We start from the raw sequence: 22,496 nt of genomic DNA on the forward strand, positions 1-22,496 counted from the left end.
TAATGCATTCCAATGTAGGTGCACATCCGTTTCCAAATATACCATTTACAGCCTGTATATATATATATATTAATTTATTTCACCTTTATTTAACCAGGTAGGCTAGTTGAGAATAAGTTCTCATTTACAACTGCGTCCTGGCCAGTATAAAGCACAGCAGTGAGACACAAACAACAACACAGAGTTACACATGGAATAAACAAACATACAGTCAATAATACAGTAGACACGGTCTAGTAGAATACAGTAGAAAAGGTCTAGGGTGAGCAAATGAGATAAGAGAGGTAGAGGCAATAAATAGGCCATGGTGGTGAAGTAAATACGACATACCAATCAACCACTGGAGTGATTGATGTGCTGAAGATGAGTGTGCATGTAGAGATACTGGGGTGGAAAGGAGCAAGATATATAAATAAACACAGTATGGGGATGAGGTTGTTGGATGGGCTATTTACAGATAGGCTATGTACAGGTGCAGTGATCTGTGAGTTGCTCTGACAGCTGGTGCTTAAAACTAGTCCGGGATCTCCAGCTTCAGTGGTTTTGGAAGTTTGTCCAGTCATTGGCAGCAGAGAACTGGAAGGAAAGGCGGCAGAAGGAGGAATTGGCTTTGGGGGTGACCAGTGAAATATACCTGCTGCAACGCGTGCTACTGGTGGGTGCTGCTATGGTGACCAGCTAGCTGAGATAAGGGGGACTTCACCTAGCAGAGACTTGTAGATGACCTGGAGCCAGTAGGTTTTGCAACAAGTATGAAGCGAGGGCCAGCCAACGAGAGCGTACAGGTCACAATGGTGGGTAGTATATGGGGCTTTGGTGACAAAACGGATGGCACTGTGATAGACTGCATCCAATTTGTTGAGTAGAGTGTTGGAGACTATTTTGTAAATGGCATCGCCGAAGTCAAGGATCGGTAGGATGGTCAGTTTTACGAGGGTATGTTTGGCAGCATGAGTGATGGATGCTTTGTTTCGAAATAGGAAGCCGATTCTAGATTTAACTTTGGATTGGAGATGCTTAATGTGAGTCTGGAAGGAGATTTTACAGTCTAACCAGACACCTAGGTATTTGGAGTCCACATATTCTAAGTCAGAACCATCCAGAGTAGGGCTGCCTCCCTGATTCTCCCTCCCTGCTGTGTCAACATGTCAGTACATCCTGTCAACTCAGCCTGATTCTCCCTCCTTGCTGTGTCAACATGTCAGTACATCCTGTCAACTCAGCCTGATTCTCCCTCCCTGCTGTGTCAACATGTCAGTACATCCTGTCAACTCATCCTGATTCTCCCTCCCTGCTGTGTCAACATGTCAGTACATCCTGTCAACTCATCCTGATTCTCCCTCCCTGCTGTGTCAACATGTCAGTACATCCTGTCAACTCAGCCTGATTCTCTCTCTCTCCCTATGCCCCCAATCCCTACACCTCCTGCATCTCTAAAAACTCTGAATAGAACCTATCATCTATGTCAAATAAAAGCATATTTAATGGGTTCTGCAGACTGGCTGTTCTGTTCTGTCCTGTGTTTCAGGTAGATCAACTGACAGCCAGCAGTAGCAGAAGAACACAGAAGTACATATTTACCCCAGAGTCATGACTCATGTCTCAGCTTGCTCCTCTCTCACTCTCAGCTTCTTTTTTTTCGCTCTCAGCTTTTTTTTCTCTCTCTCCGTCTGTCTCCCTCTCTGTCTCCCTCTCTGTCTCCCTCCGTCCGTCTCCCTCCGTCCGTCTCCCTCCGTCCGTCTCCCTCCGTCCGTCTCCCTCCCTCCGTCTCCCTCCCTCCGTCTCCCTCCCTCCGTCTCCCTCCCTCCGTCTCCCTCCCTCCGTCTCCCCCCGTCTCCCTCCGTCTCCCTCCGTCTCTCTCTCTCTCTCTGGTCTCAGTCTGCCCCTCTCTCTCTGGTCTCAGTCTGCCCCTCTCTCTCTCTCTGGTCTCAGTCTGCCCCTCTCTCTCTCTCTGGTCTCAGTCTGCCCCTCTCTCTCTCTCTGGTCTCAGTCTGCCCCTCTCTCTCTCTCTGGTCTCAGTCTGCCCCTCTCTCTCTCTCTGGTCTCAGTCTGCCCCTCTCTCTCTCTCTGGTCTCAGTCTGCCCCTCTCTCTCTCTCTGGTCTCAGTCTGCCCCTCTCTCTCTCTCTGGTCTCAGTCTGCCCCTCTCTCTCTCTCTGGTCTCAGTCTGCCCCTCTCTCTCTCTCTGGTCTCAGTCTGCCCCTCTCTCTCTCTGGTCTCAGTCTGCCCCTCTCTCTCTCTGGTCTCAGTCTGCCCCTCTCTCCCTCTGGTCTCAGTCTTCCCCTCTCTCTCTCTGGTCTCAGTCTGCCCCTCTCTCCCTCTGGTCTCAGTCTGCCCCTCTCTCTCTCTCTGGTCTCAGTCTGCCCCTCTCTCTCTCTCTGGTCTCAGTCTGCCTCTCTCTCTCTCTGGTCTCAGTCTGCCTCTCTCTCTCTCTGGTCTCAGTCTGCCCCTCTCCCTCTGGTCTCAGTCTTCCCCTCTCTCTCTCTCTGGTCTCAGTCTGCCCCTCTCTCTCTCTCTGGTCTCAGTCTGCCTCTCTCTCTCTCTGGTCTCAGTCTGCCCCTCTCTCTCTCTGGTCTCAGTCTGCCCCTCTCTCTCTCTGGTCTCAGTCTGCCCCTCTCTCTCTCTCTGGTCTCAGTCTGCCTCTCTCTCTCTCTGGTCTCAGTCTGCCTCTCTCTCTCTCTGGTCTCAGTCTTCCCCTCTCTCTCTCTCTGGTCTCAGTCTGCCCCTCTCTCTCTCTCTGGTCTCAGTGTGCCCCTCTCTCTCTCTCTGGTCTCAGTCTGCCCCTCTCTCTCTCTCTGGTCTCAGTCTGCCCCTCTCTCTCTCTGGTCTCAGTCTTCCACTCTCTCTCTCTCTGGTCTCAGTCTGCCCCTCTCTCTCTCTCTGGTCTCAGTCTGCCCCTCTCTCTCTCTCTGGTCTCAGTCTGCCCCTCTCTCTCTCTGGTCTCAGTCTGCCCCTCTCCCTCTGGTCTCAGTCTGCCCCTCTCCCTCTGGTCTGTGACGATGTGACCCGTCTAGTGAAAACTCTGTTATAAGCTGTAACTTCCCTTCCAAACCTCCTTAAACCCACAGAAATTATTAGAAATCAAAAATAACGAGAGAAAATACCTGAGTTAAGTCAATCACATCAATTAGATCCAAAAATGCACCAATACCTCTGTACAGTTTTGCCGTTAAATGTGCAGACAACAGCTGTAAAAACCCAAATGAATCCCCGTAAATCCCCCTGGGCTCCACTGTGGTATGTTACTGGTCTGATAGCAGTTGTTCAACAAGCATACACATTGAATCATCAGTGGTCCAGTTATAGACAAATGACACCGATGCCTGTGTGTGTGTGTGTGTGTGTGTGTGTGTGTGTGTGTGTGTGTGTGTGTGTGTGTGTGTGTGTGTGTGTGTGTGTGTGTGTGTGTGTGTGTGGTGGGCAGGGGGCTTCCAGTCTACTCTGAGTAGAGCAGATGGGGTGCAGTTAGCAGTACGTCTATCTACACAGGATCCACTCCACTATCTTACATCCACATCTGTCCCAGTCCACCCTGCAGCCTGCAGCTAGTAACCTATAAACAGTCCAACCTGCAGCTAGTAACCTATAACCATTCCACCCTGCAGCCTGCAGCTAGTAACCTATAACCAGTCCACCCTGCAGCTAGTAACCTATAACCAGTCCACCCTGCAGCTAGTAACCTATAACCATTCCACCCTGCAGCCTGCAGCTAGTAACCTATAACCAGTCCACCCTGCAGCTAGTAACCTATAACCATTCCACCCTGCAGCCTGCAGCTAGTAACCTATAACCAGTCCACCCTGCAGCTAGTAACCTATAACCAGTCCACCCTGCAGCTAGTAACCTATAACCAGTCCAACCTGCAGCTAGTAACCTATAACCATTCCACCCTGCAGCCTGCAGCTAGTAACCTATAACCAGTCCACCCTGCAGCTAGTAACCTATAACCAGTCCAACCTGCAGCTAGTAACCTATAACCAGTCCAACCTGCAGCTAGTAACCTACAGCCAGTCCACCCTGCAGCCTGCAGCTAGTAAACTATAACCAGTCCACCCTGCAGCCTGCAGCTAGTAACCTATAACCAGTCCACCCTGCAGCTAGTAACCTATAACCAGTCCACCCTGCAGCCTGCAGCTAGTAACCTATAACCAGTCCACCCTGCAGCTAGTAACCTATAACCAGTCCACCCTGCAGCTAGTAACCTATAGCCAGTCCACCCAGCAGCCTGCAGCTAGTAACCTATAACCAGTCCACCCTGCAGCTAGTAACCTATAACCAGTCCACCCTGCAGCTAGTAACCTATAACCAGTCCACCCTGCAGCTAGTAACCTATAACCAGTCCACCCTGCAGCTAGTAACCTATAACCAGTCCACCCTGCAGCTAGTAACCTATAGCCAGTCCATCCAGCAGCCTGCAGCTAGTAACCTATAACCAGTCCACCCTGCAGCTGCAGTCCACCCTGCAGCTACCTATAACCAGTCCACCCTGTAGCTAGTAACCTATAACCAGTCCACCCTGCAGCTAGTAACCTATAACCAGTCCACCCTGCAGCTAGTAACCTATAACCAGTCCACCCTGCAGCTAGTAACCTATAACCAGTCCACCCTGCAGCTAGTAACCTATAACCAGTCCACCCTGCAGCTAGTAACCTATAACCAGTCCACCCTGCAGCTAGTAACCTATAACCAGTCCACCCTGCAGCTAGTAACCTATAACCAGTCCACCCTGCAGCTAGTAACCTATAACCAGTCCACCCTGCAGCTAGTAACCTATAACCAGTCCACCCTGCAGCTAGCAACCTATAACCAGTCCACCTGCAGCTAGTAACCTATAACCAGTCCACCCTGCAGCTAGTAACCTATAACCAGTCCACCCTGCAGCTAGTAACCTATAACCAGTCCACCCTGCAGCTAGTAACCTATAACCAGTCCACCCTGCAGCTAGTAACCTATAACCAGTCCACCCTGCAGCTAGCAACCTATAACCAGTCCACCCTGCAGCTAGTAACCTATAACCAGTCCACCCTGCAGCTAGTAACCTATAACCAGTCCACCCTGCAGCTAGTAACCTATAACCAGTCCACCCTGCAGCTAGTAACCTAACCACCCTGCAGCTAGTATAACCAGTCCACCCTGCAGCTAGTAACCTATAACCAGTCCACCCTGCAGCTAGTAACCTATAACCAGTCCACCCTGCAGCTAGTAACCTATAACCAGTCCACCCTGCAGCTAGTAACCTATAACCAGTCCACCCTGCAGCTAGTAACCTATAACCAGTCCACCCTGCAGCTAGTAACCTATAACCAGTCCACCCTGCAGCTAGTAACCTATAACCAGTCCACCCTGCAGCTAGTAACCTATAACCAGTCCACCCTGCAGCTAGTAACCTATAACCAGTCCACCCTGCAGCTAGTAACCTATAACCAGTCCACCCTGCAGCTAGTAACCTATAACCAGTCCACCCTGCAGCTAGTAACCTATAACCAGTCCACCCTGCAGCTAGTAACCTATAACCAGTCCACCCTGCAGCTAGTAACCTATAACCAGTCCACCCTGCAGCTAGTAACCTATAACCAGTCCACCCTGCAGCTAGTAACCTATAACCAGTCCACCCTGCAGCTAGTAACCTATAACCAGTCCACCCTGCAGCTAGTAACCTATAACCAGTCCACCCTGCAGCTAGTAACCTATAACCAGTCCACCCTGCAGCTAGTAACCTATAACCAGTCCACCCTGCAGCTAGTAACCTATAACCAGTCCACCCTGCAGCTAGTAACCTATAACCAGTCCACCCTGCAGCTAGTAACCTATAACCAGTCCACCCTGCAGCTAGTAACCTATAGCCAGTCCACCCTGCACCCTGCAGCTAGTAACCTATAACCAGTCCACCCTGCAGCTAGTAACCTATAACCAGTCCACCCTGCAGCTAGTAACCTATAACCAGTCCACCCTGCAGCTAGTAACCTATAACCAGTCCACCCTGCAGCTAGTAACCTATAACCAGTCCACCCTGCAGCTAGTAACCTATAACCAGTCCACCCTGCAGCTAGTAACCTATAACCAGTCCACCCTGCAGCTAGTAACCTATAACCAGTCCACCCTGCAGCTAGTAACCTATAACCAGTCCACCCTGCAGCTAGTAACCTATAACCAGTCCACCCTGCAGCTAGTAACCTATAACCAGTCCACCCTGCAGCTAGTAACCTATAACCAGTCCACCCTGCAGCTAGTAACCTATAACCAGTCCACCCTGCAGCTAGTAACCTATAACCAGTCCACCCTGCAGCTAAACCTATAACCAGTCCACCCTGCAGCTAGTAACCTATAACCAGTCCACCCTGCAGCTAGTAACCTATAACCAGTCCACCCTGCAGCTAGTAACCTATAACCAGTCCACCCTGCAGCTAGTAACCTATAACCAGTCCACCCTGCAGCTAACCAGTCCACCTGCAGCTATAACCTATAGTCCACCCTGCAGCTAGTAACCTATAACCAGTCCACCCTGCAGCTAGTAACCTATAACCAGTCCACCCTGCAGCTAGTAACCTATAACCAGTCCACCCTGCAGCTAGTAACCTATAACCAGTCCACCCTGCAGCTAGTAACCTATAACCAGTCCACCCTGCAGCTAGTAACCTATAACCAGTCCACCCTGCAGCTAGTAACCTATAACCAGTCCACCCTGCAGCTAGTAACCTATAACCAGTCCACCCTGCAGCTAGTAACCTATAACCAGTCCACCCTGCAGCTAGTAACCTATAACCAGTCCACCCTGCAGCTAGTAACCTATAACCAGTCCACCCTGCAGCTAGTAACCTATAACCAGTCCACCCTGCAGCTAGTAACCTATAACCACCCTGCAGCTAGTAACCTATAACCAGTCCACCCTGCAGCTAGTAACCTCCACCCTGCAGCTAGTAACCTATAACCAGTCCACCCTGCAGCTAGCTAAACCTATAACCAGTCCACCCTGCAGCTAGTAACCTATAACCAGTCCACCCTGCAGCTAGTAACCTATAACCAGTCCACCCTGCAGCTAGTAACCTATAACCAGTCCACCCTGCAGCTAGTAACCTATAACCAGTCCACCCTGCAGCTAGTAACCTATAACCCTGCAGTCCACCCTGCAGCTAGTAACCTATAACCAGTCCACCCTGCAGCTAGTAACCTATAACCAGTCCACCCTGCAGCTAGTAACCTATAACCAGTCCACCCTGCAGCTAGTAACCTATAACCAGTCCACCCTGCAGCTAGTAACCTATAACCAGTCCACCCTGCAGCTAGTAACCTATAACCAGTCCACCCTGCAGCTAGTAACCTATAACCAGTCCACCCTGCAGCTAGTAACCTATAACCAGTCCACCCTGCAGCTAGCTAACCAGTAACCTATAACCAGTCCACCCAGCTAGTAACCTATAACCAGTCCACCCTGCACCTATAACCAGTCCACCCTGCAGCTAGTAACCTATAACCAGTCCACCCTGCAGCTAGTAACCTATAACCAGTCCACCCTGCAGCTAGTAACCTATAACCAGTCCACCCTGCAGCTAGTAACCTATAACCAGTCCACCCTGCAGCTAGTAACCTATAACCAGTCCACCCTGCAGCTAGTAACCTATAACCAGTCCACCCTGCAGCTAGTAACCTATAACCAGTCCACCCTGCAGCTAGTAACCTATAACCAGTCCACCCTGCAGCTAGTAACCTATAACCAGTCCACCCCCTGCAGCTAGTAACCTATAACCAGTCCACCCTGCAGCTAGTAACCTATAACCAGTCCACCCTGCAGCTAGTAACCTATAACCAGTCCACCCTGCAGCTAGTAACCTATAACCAGTCCACCCTGCAGCTAGTAACCTATAACCAGTCCACCCTGCAGCTAGTAACTATAACCAGTCCAACCTATAACCTAGTCCACCCTGCAGCTAGTAACCTATAACCAGTCCACCCTGCAGCTAGTAACCTATAACCAGTCCACCCTGCAGCTAGTAACCTATAACCAGTCCACCCTGCAGCTAGTAACCTATAACCAGTCCACCCTGCAGCTAGTAACCTATAACCAGTCCACCCTGCAGCTAGTAACCTATAACCAGTCCACCCTGCAGCTAGTAACCTATAACCAGTCCACCCTGCAGCTAGTAACCTATAACCAGTCCACCCTGCAGCTAGTAACCTATAACCAGTCCACCCTGCAGCTAGTAACCTATAACCAGTCCACCCTGCAGCTAGTAACCTATAACCAGTCCACCCTGCAGCTAGTAACCTATAACCAGTCCACCCTGCAGCTAGTAACCTATAACCAGTCCACCCTGCAGCTAGTAACCTATAACCAGTCCACCCTGCAGCTAGTAACCTATAACCAGTCCACCCTGCAGCTAGTAACCTATAACCAGTCCACCCTGCAGCTAGTAACCTATAACCAGTCCACCCTGCAGCTAGTAACCTATAACCAGTCCACCCTGCAGCTAGTAACCTATAACCAGTCCACCCTGCAGCTAGTAACCTATAACCTAGTCCACCCTGCAGCTAGTAACCTATAACCAGTCCACCCTGCAGCTAGTAACCTATAACCAGTCCACCCTGCAGCTAGTAACCTATAACCAGTCCACCCTGCAGCTAGTAACCTATAACCAGTCCACCCTGCAGCTAGTAACCTATAACCAGTCCACCCTGCAGCTAGTAACCTATAACCAGTCCACCCTGCAGCTAGTAACCTATAACCAGTCCACCCTGCAGCTAGTAACCTATAACCAGTCCACCCTGCAGCTAGTAACCTATAACCAGTCCACCCTGCAGCTAGTAACCTATAACCAGTCCACCCTGCAGCTAGCTAAACCTATAACCAGTCCACCCTGCAGCTAGTAACCTATAACCAGTCCACCCTGCAGCTAGTAACCTATAACCAGTCCACCCTGCAGCTAGTAACCTATAACCAGTCCACCCTGCAGCTAGTAACCTATAACCAGTCCACCCTGCAGCTAGTAACCTATAACCAGTCCACCCTGCAGCTAGTAACCTATAACCAGTCCACCCTGCAGCTAGTAACCTATAACCAGTCCACCCTGCAGCTAGTAACCTATAACCAGTCCACCCTGCAGCTAGTAACCTATAACCAGTCCACCCTGCAGCTAGTAACCTATAACCAGTCCACCCTGCAGCTAGTAACCTATAACCAGTCCACCCTGCAGCTAGTAACCTATAACCAGTCCACCCTGCAGCTAGTAACCTATAACCAGTCCACCCTGCAGCTAGTAACCTATAACCAGTCCACCCTGCAGCTAGTAACCTATAACCAGTCCACCCTGCAGCTAGTAACCTAACCCTGCAGCTAGTAACCAGTCCAGTCCACCCTGCAGCTAGTAACCTATAACCAGTCCACCCTGCAGCTAGTAACCTATAACCAGTCCACCCTGGGGACACATCCTGAACATAGGCATCTGCTGTCATTGGAATAACTATGTTTGTGGTCCTTATATGTGATCTATTTAACCCTTATTTTACCAGGTAAGTGGACTGAGAACACATCCTCATTTACAGCAACAACCTGGGGAATAGTAGTTACAATAGTAGTTACATGTTAAACACGTGACGGACAGGCCCTGCGTTCACAAGGAGCATGACTGCTCTCGGTGTTGTTCTAGCTGTCTTATAAACCATCAAAGCAGATGGATTAAGTGTCGACGTAGAGGCTCAGCCAAGACCATCTCTGTGTTGCTCTCTCATGCTTGGACTTCAGAGTGTGAAAAACCACTACTTCCTCATTTCCCCATCACTGATAAACAAAGCGATGGAGCAGAGCAGAGCTGAGGACACAAGAGGAGCCTCTTCAGAAGAGAGGAGAGACCAGAACAGGTGAGGGCAGAGGGGAGGAGAGCAGAGAAATGGGGACAGGGTGATACAGGGTGGGGACAGGGAAGAGACAGGGTGATACCGGGTGTGGACAGGGAAGAGACAGGGTGATACATGGTGATACAGGGTAGAGACAGGGTGATACAGGGTGGTGACAGGGTGATACAGGGTGGTGACAGGGTGATACAGGGTGGGGACAGGGTGGGGACAGGGTGATACAGGGTGGGGACAGGGTGATACAGGGTGGGGACAGGGTAGAGACAGGGTGATACAGGGTGGGGACAGCGTAGAGACAGGGTGATACAGGGTGGGGACAGGGAAGAGACAGGGTGATACAGGGTGGGGACAGGGAAGAGACAGGGTGATACAGGAAGGAGACAGGGTGGGACAGGGTGGAGACAGGGTAATACAGGGTGGGGACAGGGTAGAGACAGGGTGATACAGGGTGGGGACAGGGTGATACAGGGTGGGGACAGGGTAGAGACAGGGTGATACAGGGTGGGGACAGCGTAGAGACAGGGTGATACAGGGTGGGGACAGGGAAGAGACAGGGTGATACAGGGTGGGGACAGGGAAGAGACAGGGTGATACAGGAAGGAGACAGGGTGGGACAGGGTGGAGACAGGGTAATACAGGGTGGAGACAGGGTGATACAGGGTGGGGACAGGGTAGAGACAGGGTGATACAGGGTGGTACAGGGTGATACAGGGTAGAGACAGGGTGATACAGGGTGGGGAGAGGGTAGAGACAGGGTGATACAGGGTGGACACAGGGTGGAGACAGGGTGATACAGGGTGGGGACAGGGTAGAGACAGGGTGGGGATAGGGTGGAGACAGGGTGGAGACAGGGTGATACAGGGTGGGGACAGGGTGGGGACAGGGTGATACAGGGTAGAGACTGTGTGATACAGGGTGGGGATAGGGAAGAGACAGGGTGATACAGGGTGGGACAGGGTGATACAGGGTGGAGACTGGGTGGAGACAGGGTGGACACAGGGTGATACAGGCTGGGGACAAGGTGGAGACAAGGTAGAGACAGGGTGATACAGGGTAGAGACAGGGTGATACAGGGTAGAGACAGGGTGATACAGGGTAGAGACAGGGTGATACAGGGTGGAGACAGGGTGATACAGGGTGGAGACAGGGTGGAGACAGGGTAATACAGGGTGGGGACAGGGTGATACAGGGTGGGGACAGGGTAGAGACAGGGTGATACAGGGTGGGGACAGGGTGATACAGGGTGGGGACAGGGTGGGACAGGGTGGGGACAGGGTGATACAGGGTGATACACGGTGGGGGCAGGGTAGAGACAGGGTGATACAGGGTGGGGACAGGGTAGAGACAGGGTGATACAGGGTGGGGACAGGGTAGAGACAGGGTGATACAGGGTGGGGACAGGGAAGAGACAGGGTGGGGACAGGGTGATACAGGGTGGGGATAGGGTGGAGACAGGGTGATACAGGGTGGAGACAGGGTGGACACAGGGTGATACAGGGTGGGACAGGGTGATACAGGGTGTGGACAGGGTGGAGACAGGGTGATACAGGGTGGGGACAGGGAAGAGACAGGGTGGAGACAGGGTGATACAGGGTGGGGACAAGTTGGAGACAGGGTGATACAGGGTGGGGGACAGTGAACTATGTCAAACTCTTTGTTTTTATTTTATTTCCTCCACATGTCCGTAGTCGAGAGGCCAGAGAAACTTAATGACCAGTCATAGAAACAGAGAAACCACAAAACCAGAAAAAGGAGTATCTCAGTCCAACCATTGTCCTGCATCCCTTACTGCCTCAGTCTGACTCTTTCTGTCTCCGTATCTTTGCCTCGGCATCCCTGCCTCAGTCTGAGTCCGTCTCTCTGCGTGTCGCCTACTCTAACATTTTAGTAATTCAGCAGAGGCTCTTATCCAGAGTGACTTACAGTAGTGAGTGCATACATTTTCTCTCTCCCCCTGCCTCTCTCTCCCCCTCCCTCTGCTTCTCTCTCCCCCTCTCTCTGCTTCTCTCTCCCCCTCCCTCTGCTTCTCTCTCCCCCTCCCTCTGCTTCTCTCTCCCCCTCCCTCTGCTTCTCTCTCCCCCTGCCTCTGCTTCTCCCTCTCCCCTGCCTCTGCTTCTCCCTCTCCCCCTGCCTCTGCTTCTCCCCCTGCCTCTGCTTCTCTCTCCCCCTGACTCTGCTTCTCCCTCTCCCCCTGCTTCTCCCCCTGCCTCTGCTTCTCTCTCCCGCTGACTCTGCTTCTCCCTCTCCCCTGCCTCTCCCCCTGCCTCTGCTTCTCTCTCCCCCTGCCTCTGCTTCTCCCCTTGCCTCTGCTTCTCTCTCTCCCCCTGCCTCTGCTTCTCTTTCTCCCCCTGCCTCTGCTTCTCTCTCCCTCTGCTTCTCCCCTCCCCCTGCATCTGCTTCTCTCTCTCCCCCTGCCTCTGCTTCTCCCCTTCCCCTGCCTCTGCTTCTCTCTCTCCCCCTGCCTCTGCTTCCCTCTCCCCCTGCCTCTGCTTCTCCCCCTCCCCTGCCTCTGCTTCTCCCCTTCCCCTGCCTCTGCTTCTCTCCTTCCCCTGCTTCTCTCTCTCCCCTAGCCTCTGCTTCTCTCTCACCACCTGCCTCTGCTTCTCTCTCTCCACCTGCCTCTGCTTCTCTCTCTCCCCCTGCCTCTGCTTCTCCCCCTGCCTCTGCTTCTCTCTCCCACCTGCCTCTTTTTCTCTCTCTCCCCCTGCCTCTGCTTCTCTCTCTCCCCCTGCCTCTGCTTCTCCCCCTGCCTCTGCTTCTCCCCTCCCCTGCCTCTGATTCTCCCCTCCCCTGCCTCTGCTTCTCCTCTCCCCTGCCTCTGCTTCTCCCCCTGCCTCTGCTTCCCTCTCTCCCCCTGCTTCTCTCTCTCCCCCTGCCTCTGCTTCTCTCCCCCTCCCTCTGCTTCTCTCTCCCCCCACCCCCTGCTTCTCTCTCCCCTCCCTCTGCTTCTCTCTCCCCCTGCTTCTCCCCCTGCCTCTGCTTCTCTCTCCCCTGCCTCTGCTTCTCCCTCTCCCCTGCCTCTCCCCCTGCCTCTGCTTCTCTCTCCCCTGCCTCTGCTTCTCTCTCCCCTGCCTCTGCTTCTCCCCTTGCCTCTGCTTCTCTCTCTCCCCCTGCCTCTGCTTCTCTTTCTCCCCCTGCCTCTGCTTCTCTCTCCCTCTGCTTCTCCCCTCCCCCTGCATCTGCTTCTCTCTCTCCCCCTGCTTCTCCCCTTCCCCTGCCTCTGCTTCTCTCTCTCCCCCTGCCTCTGCTTCCCTCTCCCCCTGCCTCTGCTTCTCCCCCTCCCCTGCCTCTGCTTCTCCCCTTCCCCTGCCTCTGCTTCTCTCCTTCCCCTGCTTCTCTCTCTCCCCCTGCCTCTGCTTCTCTCTCTCCACCTGCCTCTGCTTCTCTCTCTCCACCTGCCTCTGCTTCTCTCTCTCCCCCTGCCTCTGCTTCTCCCCCTGCCTCTGCTTCTCTCTCTCCACCTGCCTCTGCTTCTCTCTCTCCACCTGCCTCTGCTTCTCTCTCTCCCCCTGCCTCTGCTTCTCCCCCTGCCTCTGCTTCTCCCCTCCCCTGCCTCTGATTCTCCCTCCCCTGCCTCTGCTTCTCCTCTCCCCTGCCTCTGCTTCTCCCCCTGCCTCTGCTTCCCTCTCTCCCCCTGCTTCTCTCTCTCCCCCTGCCTCTGCTTCTCTCCCCCTCCCTCTGCTTCTCTCTCCCCCACCCCCTGCTTCTCTCTCCCCTCCCTCTGCTTCTCTCTCCCCCTGCTTCTCCCCCTGCCTCTGCTTCTCTCTCCCCTGCCTCTGCTTCTCCCTCTCCCCTGCCTCTCCCCCTGCCTCTGCTTCTCTCTCCCCTGCCTCTGCTTCTCTCTCCCCTGCCTCTGCTTCTCTCTCCCCTGCCTCTGCTTCTCTCTCTCCCCCCTGCCTCTGCTTCTCTCTCTCCCCCTGCCTCTGCTTCTCTCTCTCCTCCTCCCTCTGCTTCTCTCTCCCCTCCCTCTGCTTCTCTCTCCCCTGCCTCTGCTTCTCTCTACCCTGCCTCTGCTTCTCTCTCTCTCCTCCCTCTGCTTCTCTCTCTCCCCTCCCTCTGCTTCTCTCTCTCCCCCTGCCTCTGCTTCTCTCTCTCCCCCTGCCTCTGCTTCTCTCTCTCCCCCTGCCTCTGCTTCTCTCTCCCCTGCCTCTGCTTCTCTCTCCCCCTGCCTCTCTCTCCCCTCCCCCTGCCTCTCTCTCCCCTCCCTCTGCTTCTCTCTCCCCCTGCCTCTGCTTCTCTCTCCCCCTGCCTCTCTCTCCCTCCCCCTGCCTCTCTCTCCCCTCCCTCTGCTTCTCTCTCCCCTGCCTCTGCTTCTCTCTCCCCCTGCCTCTGCCTCTCTCTCCCCTGCCTCTGCCTCTCTCTCCCCCTGCCTCTGCCTCTCTCTCCCCCTGCCTCTGCCTCTCTCTCCCCCTGCCTCTCTCTCCCCCTGCCTCTGCCTCTCTCCCCCTGCCTCTGCCTCTCCCCCTGCCTCTGCCTCTCTCTCCCCCTGCCTCTGCCTCTCTCTCCCCCTGCCTCTGCCTCTCTCCCCCCTGCCTCTGCCTCTCTCTCCCCCTGCCTCTGCCTCTCTCCCCCCTGCCTCTGCCTCTCTCTCCCCCTGCCTCTGCCTCTCTCTCCCCCTGCCTCTGCCTCTCTCTCCCCCTGCCTCTGCCTCTCTCTCCCCCTGCCCCTGCCTCTCTCTCCCCCTGCCTCTGCCTCTCTCTCCCCCTGCCTCTGCCTCTCTCTCCCCCTGCCTCTGCCTCTCTCTCCCCCTGCCTCTCTCTCCCCCTGCCTCTGCCTCTCTCTCCCCCTGCCTCTGCCTCTCTCTCCCCCTGCCTCTGCCTCTCTCTCCCCCTGCCTCTGCCTCTCTCTCCCCCTGCCTCTGCCTCTCTCTCCCCCTGCCTCTGCCTCTCTCTCCCCCTGCCTCTGCCTCTCTCTCCCCCCTGCCTCTCTCTCCCCCTGCCTCTGCCTCTCTCTCCCCCTGCCTCTGCCTCTCTCTCCCCCTGCCTCTGCCTCTCTCTCCCCCTGCCTCTCTCTCCCTCTGCCTCTCTCTCCCCCTGCCTCTGCTTCTCGCTCTGCTTCCACTTCCCAGCCTCAACTTCTGCCTCTTCTCACCATCCAGTCCTCCTTGGTAAGGAAAACTTTCCAGATTCATTTTCTTTGGCTTCCTCCTCAGCCCCTTTGGTCTGGCCACTGCTCCTTCTGACTGGAACATCAAGGAAAAGTGTTGGATTTGGAGAACCTGGAGTGTTTTCATGGCTCTCTCTCCAACCTTCTACACCTCTCCATTTCACCTCAGAGCAGAGAGATAGGGGGGGAGTACACCTCTCCATTTCACCTCAGAGCAGAGAGATAGGGGAGAGCCCAGGTGAACATAGAAGAGAGTACACCCTGTTCCCCCCACAACGCTCACACTTGTGGTGTGTGGGTCAGCTGCCCGCAATTGGTAATAACCCCAACTGCCCGACTATATGTGATAGAGCTCATTTAATAAAGTGTCAAGGCCCACAACCGACCCGAACCTGCTCATTTAGAAAATGTGCTGTAGGCCGCAGACAGAGACAACGGAACGATTTTTTCACAGTGGGATGCAACTAAAATTATATCCATGCAGCTTCTCGTCTGTCATTACATGTTGCCCTAGAAGACTAACTGAACCCTCGCTCACCAGAATAATGTGATAAGATTTCAGTGCAGCTTGGATGAATATTTAATGTGGTGGAAATACTATCAGCTTTCATGATGCTGATAAAGACAGCACCTCTCCAGACGGCATCTAACTGAGCATTCTCATTCTATCCAGATGCTGAAAGAAAATCAATCATATTTCTCCACTTCTGTTCCTGAGACAATATGTAGTTTACAATTGGTGTATCGTTTGCTTAATTCTGCAGGAGTTCATATTGAGGCTATGTGAGAGGTTATAGACCTACCGTCAGTGTCCAGATTTCACTTTCCATTCCATCTGAACTGTAGGCTACAGTTGCCTTGATGTGCCAAAGGCCTGTTTGAAGTTACTGTCTTGTGACTGTGCCTCACATCATCACACATAACGTAGCCGGCACTGCTATCTTCCTGTTTCCTCTATTTCACAGCTTTTCCTCTTATGGAATTAAACTCCGACATTGTCCCTTTTGTCTCTGTGGATCGATGTAAACTTTTTTTTCTGCCTGTTCCCAAAAGCATTAGGTTATTTGGTGTACAGTTAAGACATAAAAGGTTAAAGGTTAGGATCACACACTAACGCCAGATAGTGGTTTTTATTTATTTATTCACGCTTTGTAGCCTGGAGATATAACCTGCGGGCCAGCCACTCGCCCTTCATCCACACAGTATTTAATGACCCTGAACCCGCTTCCCAGCGGGTATAATCGCGGGTTATGAGTCAACCCACGCATCACTCACACACACACACACACACACACACACACACACACACACACACAGATTCCTTCTATCCTATTTTTTTACATATTTATTTAACCTTTATTTAACTAGGCAATTCAGTTTAAGAACAAATTCTTATTTACAATGACGACCAAAAGGCAAAAGACCTGTGGGGATATACAATATAAACACATACAATATAAATACACAACACACATCACAACACACATCACAACAAGAGAGACTCAACACTACATAAAGAGAGACCTAAGCCAACAAGATAGCAAGGCAGCAACACACAACAACACAGCATGGTAGCAACAACATAAAAACAACATGGCAGCAATACAACATGACAACAACATGGTAGCAATACAACATGGTAGCAGCACAAAAACATGGTAGAAACATTATTGGGCACAGACAACAGCACAAAGGGCAAGAAGGTAGAGACAACAATACATCACACAAAGCAGCCATAACTGTCAGTAAGAGTGTCCATGATTGAGTCTTTGAATGAAGAGATTGAGATAAAACTGTTCAGTTTGAGTGTTTGTTGCAGCTCGTTCCAGTCTCCAGCTGCAGCAAACTGAAAAGAGGAGCGACCCAGGAATGTGTGTGCTTTGGGGACTGGCAGAACGGGTGTTGTAATGTGGAGGATGCAGTAGATATTTCAGATAGGCCTCACTCCCCCCTGAGGGTTTTATAAATAAGCATCAACCAGTGGGTCTTGCGACAAGTAGACAGAGATGACCAGTTTACAGAGGAGTATAGAGTGCAGTGATGTGTCCTATAAGGAGCATTGGTGGAACATCTGATGGCCGAATGCTAAAGAACATCTAGCCGCTCGAGAGCACCCTTACCTGCTGATCTATAAATTATGTCTCCATAATCTAGCATGGGTAGGATGGTCATCTGAATCAGGGTGAGTTTGGCAGCTGGGGTGAAAGAGGAGAGATTACAATAGAGGAAACCAAGTCTAGATTTAACCTTAGCCTGCAGCTTTGATATGTGCTGAGAGAAGGACAGTGTACTGTCTAGCCATGTACTTGTATGAGGTGACTACCTCAAGCTCTAAACCCTCAGAGGTAGTAATAACACCTGTGGGAAGAGGGGGATTCTTCTTACCAAACCACATGACCTTTGTTTTGGAGGTGTTCAGAACAAGGTTAAGGGCAGAGAAAGCTGGTTGGACACTAAGAAAGCTTTGTTGTAGAGCATTTAACACAAAATCCGGGGAGGGGCCAGCTGAGTAAAAGACTGTATCGTCTGCATATAAATGGACGAGAGAGCTTCCTTCTGCCTGAGCTATGTTGTTGATGTAAATTGAGAAGACCCAGTGTCTGCTGGGAACAGAGTTTCCATGGTGATAGAGAACCAACCACCTGGCTCAAGATCCATGATGGTGAGAGGGAACCAACCCCCTGTCCAGTCCCCTCCTACTCCCCCCAAGGCCTAGAGGGGATATGACCAAGGTCAGTCCGGTGGGGGACCCTGTCCCTCTCGTCACCACTGGTGTGACGGTACTCATCTCTGCTCCAGCTGGTAAACTGGTGTGTGTGTGTGTGTGTGTGTGTGTGTGTGTGTGTGTCAAGCTGAAGTGAGAGATGTATTGTCAGTCAGGAGTTAACAGAAGAAAATAAACTCACACTGCCGTACTTCCTTAGCATACAACCACACAGCTACACACAGCAGGCCTGAAATAGCCAGGAGATAAAACAACAACAAGGCGTTTGGAGGGAAGGCCGAGCCCAGGGCCTGGGTTCGTGTGATCGGTCTACTCTAACCTCTGACCCCTGAGGGCTGGCCTTCTTTGAGCTGGAGAGGCCTGTTAGACAGCATCTCTACTATTAGCGGTTCAGTAGACGGTAGAAGGAGGAAGCAGAGGAGACCAGACCACTGCTACTGTTACATCTCATATCTCTTGGATAACCTCTCTGTCACAACTCACTAGTGAGGGCTACTGTTACATCTCATATCTTAGATAACCTCTCTGTCACAACTCACTAGTGAGGGCTACTGTTACATCTCATATCTTAGATAACCTCTCTGTCACAACTCACTAGTGAGGGCTACTGTTACATCTCCTATCTTAGATAACCTCTCTGTCACAACTCACTAGTGAGGGCTACAGCATATGTAAGTAAGTATGGGACTATGCGTGACAAGGCACCTGGTTTGGATAGGGTAAGTCCTTAAACCCCCTGGCTCTGTGTCTCCCATTCCATCAGTGCTGCTGTCATTCTCAACATGTCCTGCAGAGTTACGGTCATTCTCAACATGTCCTGCAGTGTTACGGTCATTCTCAACATGTCCTGCAGTGTTACGGTCATTCTCAACATGTCCTGCAGTGTTACGGTCATTCTCAACGTGTCCTGCAGTGTTACGGTCATTCTCAACATGTCCTGCAGTGTTACGGTCATTCTCAACGTGTCCTGCAGTGTTACGGTCATTCTCAACATGTCCTGCAGTGTTACGGTCATTCTCAACGTGTCCTGCAGTGTTACGGTCATTCTCAACATGTCCTGCAGTGTTACGGTCATTCTCAACATGTCCTGCAGTGTCACGGTCATTCTCAACATGTCCTGCAGTGTTACGGTCATTCTCAACATGTCCTGCAGTGTTACGGTCATTCTCAACGTGTCCTGCAGTGTTACGGTCATTCTCAACATGTCCTGCAGTGTTACGGTCATTCTCAACGTGTCCTGCAGTGTTACGGTCATTCTCAACATGTCCTGCAGTGTTACGGTCATTCTCAACATGTCCTGCAGTGTTACGGTCATTCTCAACATGTCCTGCAGTGTTACGGTCATTCTCAACATGTCCTGCAGTGTTACGGTCATTCTCAACGTGTCCTGCAGTGTTACGGTCATTCTCAACGTGTCCTGCAGTGTTACGGTCATTCTCAACGTGTCCTGCAGTGTTACGGTCATTATCAAAGTGTCCTGCAGTGTTACTGTCATTATCAATGTGTGTGTGTGTGTGTGTGTGTGTGTGTGTGTGTGTACCTGCGTGTTTGAGGATGAGGATTGTAAAACATGTAGTGAGACCTGATGATGCAGTATGTGACTTCCTGCACTGGGCCTGGTCACCATTGATCCCCATGCACCCAACTCTGGCCTTTGACCCCTAAAATGGGGTGAAAGGTCAAAATGCTTTCTCCAGGTTATATTGAGTTCTTTGCCATAATGACCACTCAACTACAAAGAGAGAAAAGAAGACAGAATACAGCTGGGCCTGAGGCGGATGTAAACCCTGACCCTGCCCTACACCCCAGGTTTCTCCCTCCCTGTTGACAGCTCTACAATGCTGACTCTTAGCGGAACCTGGTGCAGTGATATCATACTTGGTCAGGCCGTTCCTGACCGTGCCATCTCCGTGAGGCTGCTTTCCACGCCAATGACTAAGGGGCTTGACCACTGTGTACCATCCCGTCGGAAAGAAGATCGGCCTGCTCTGCCAAAGGCCATTATGTTACCTCTTACTCTAACTAAATGACATGGAAATGTTTAGTTTAAATTTGGTGTTTTACTTGGTATTCTTTGGTTCTCTATTTCACCTACAGTACGCTATTCTGTACAGCTCTTCTTCCATAAATGTTTTGTATTTCATTCCCTTTTTCTCCCCAATTTCGTGGGATCCAATTACGATCTTGTCTCAGTGCTGCAACTCCGCAACGGGATTGGGAAAGGCGAAGGTCGAGTCATGAGTCCTCCAAAACATGACCCGACAAATCGTTCTTCTTAACCAGGAAGCCAGCTGCACCAATTGTGTCGGAGGAAACGCCACTCAACTGGTGACCGAAGTCAGCCTGCAGGCTCCCGGCCCACCACAAGGAGTCGCTAGAGCACAATGAGCCAAGTAAAGCCCCCCTCTGCCAAACACTCCCCGGATGATTCTGGGCAATTGTGCGCCACCCTATGAGACTGTTTGTGACTCAGCCCGGGAACGAACCAGGGTCTGTAGTGACGTCTCTTCTAAAGGAATGAACACTTAAACAAATATGACATAATGAAGATGGACAGTCTTAGCACAAGGAAACCATAATGCTGTATAATCAGTATATAAACAGACAGTAACCTACACACGGACAGGGTGACCTGAACTTACCTTAACGGGACAGTAATGTTATAAAACACAGTGTGTATGTACAGACACACGCCATCTAAACATTCAGTTTACATGAACTTCACAACCTTTACACAGTCCTCCCATCCAAGCCTTCTGCGACATGTGAAATGAGAAGATTGTTGACACGAGCCAGATATTCAACAGACTATTAAAAGCCTGGTCAATATTCCCCTTGACCCTCTTGTGTGAGAGGAATGCCAGAGGTTTACCTCTGGACTGCGATTTAGTGATAACAGTGTATGAAGTGCATACAGAGTTCTCATCACACACACACACACGAAGAGGAGAAAGTGTAAGGTCCACCTAACAACATTGTCAATGCATACCATCACCCATCACTCACACCTAACAGACTGGCTTCTCTCACTCAAACAAGCACTAACACACACACACACACACACACACACAGAGAACAAGAATATACATGTACACAGATGGATGTAGAAGAACACAAAGCCACACATTAGTTCATTTAGAACATTCCACACACAACGGTGTGACGTTAATGTGAACAAAGGTTTAAGGTTTCTATCTAGATCCTCATAAGAGACTCGTCCATCATGATTTAATAGCACTAGATGACAGGACCCGAAAGCCTGGCTGACTTAGTGAAGCTCCCTGAGACACGGCCACACTTTAAACCACCGCACTTTGATAACACCGATCACCTGGAACTAACTAACTAACAAAAGGTGTCACATGACTCCAGCAGCTCCCTCTGTTCTCAGACCTATAGGGTTCACTAACATCTCCAAAGTCAGCTGTCCAGTGAAAAGTGTTCTCACCTGAGCCATAGTAGGGCTGCTGTGGCATCCTCTGACAGCCAGCGAAGACACACGGAAACGTGAGACTACTAGCTAGGCTAGCTGTGGAATTCCAACACACCCAAGCCGAGCTTTCATTCCAGAACGTTAGACAGTCTCCCTCACGGCACGCCAACACTACAGCTACGGCTTGTTTTCTCTGTCCGGAGGCAGCGAGCCCAACCCCAGAGAAACACAAGAGAGGAAGGAGGGAGGGAGGGTGGAGGCTGGCCAGCAGTTAAGTCTCTGAAAAAAATATGTTTGCAGGATAGCAGAGAGCCAGCTGGTGAGTGTGTGTGAGACTGTGTGTGTGTCTGTGTGTCATCCCTTTTGGCTAGCCTTTCTCACACAGGAAACGGGTCCAGGTGAGTATGTTAGCGGGATGCTAGCACCAGGTGGATGGTTCCAGTCTACTTACTACTTTCCTCTTGAAGACTAAAAGGGGAAGACCCATCTCATCCTGTCTACCAGGAAGCATGTGGTAATATCTGCCCCATTAACATAAAGGAAAGAATAAAAGACATCCACATCCAAGACGTACACCTGTTTAACCAATCAGGGCCATTGAATGGAAGGCCACCTCCAGTAAGCTCTCTTTCTATTGGTCAATTCAGTGTCCGTTCAAGGTTGGTTGGCTCTGCAAAACAAAGGGCTTGATGTGGTTGGCTGACACAGTGGGTCTTAGACTTTAGCAGCTAGCCAAACGCAAAGAGCTTTAATGCAGGAGAACTTAAATCCGTTTCACCAAATTTTTATCAGCAAGTTAAATGTGCAACCAGAGGGAAAAAAATAGACTATAGACCACCTTGACTCCACACACAGAGATGCGTACAAAGCTCTCCCTCACCCTTCATTTGGCAAATCTGACTATAGTCCTCTCCTCCTGATTCCTTCTTACATGCAAAAATTAAAGCAGGAAGCACCAGTGACGAGATCAATAAAAAAAGTGGTCAGATGAAGCAGATGCTCAGCCACAGAACTGTTTTGCACAGACTGGAATATGTTCCGGGATTCCTCCAATGGCATTGAGGAGGACACCACATCAGTCATTGGCTTCATCAATAAGTGCATCGATGACGTCGTCCCTACAGGGACCGTACGTACATACCCCAACCAGAAGCCATGGATTACAGGTAACATCCGCACTGAGCTAAAGGCTGTAGCTGGCGCTTTCAAGGAGCGGGACTCTAACCTGAAAGCATATAAGAAATCCCACTATGTCCTCCGACGAACCATCAAACAGGCAAAACATAGTTCACCGGCTCTGACGCTCGTTGGATGTGGCAGAACCTGCAAACCATTACAGACTACAAAGGGAAGCACAGCCGAGAGCTGCCCAGTGACACGAGCCTACC

The 22,496-nt window shown here is 51.4% G+C and overlaps 1 protein-coding gene across 1 annotated transcript in view; it reads right to left on the reverse strand.

The window, feature by feature from the left end:
* The window catches only part of LOC135518484 (uncharacterized), a 51,955-nt gene extending 30,700 nt beyond the window's left edge, over positions 1–21,255 (reverse strand). The window contains exon 1 of the mRNA XM_064943656.1: positions 21,124–21,255. Coding sequence (XP_064799728.1) covers positions 21,124–21,132 — 9 coding nt within the window. The 5' untranslated portion in view covers positions 21,133–21,255. The remainder of the gene's footprint in view (positions 1–21,123) is intronic.
* Between the last annotated feature and the right edge of the window lie 1,241 nt (positions 21,256–22,496).

This window comes from Oncorhynchus masou, chromosome 28, assembly GCF_036934945.1.
Source record: "Oncorhynchus masou masou isolate Uvic2021 chromosome 28, UVic_Omas_1.1, whole genome shotgun sequence".
Taxonomy (NCBI): domain Eukaryota; kingdom Metazoa; phylum Chordata; class Actinopteri; order Salmoniformes; family Salmonidae; genus Oncorhynchus; species Oncorhynchus masou.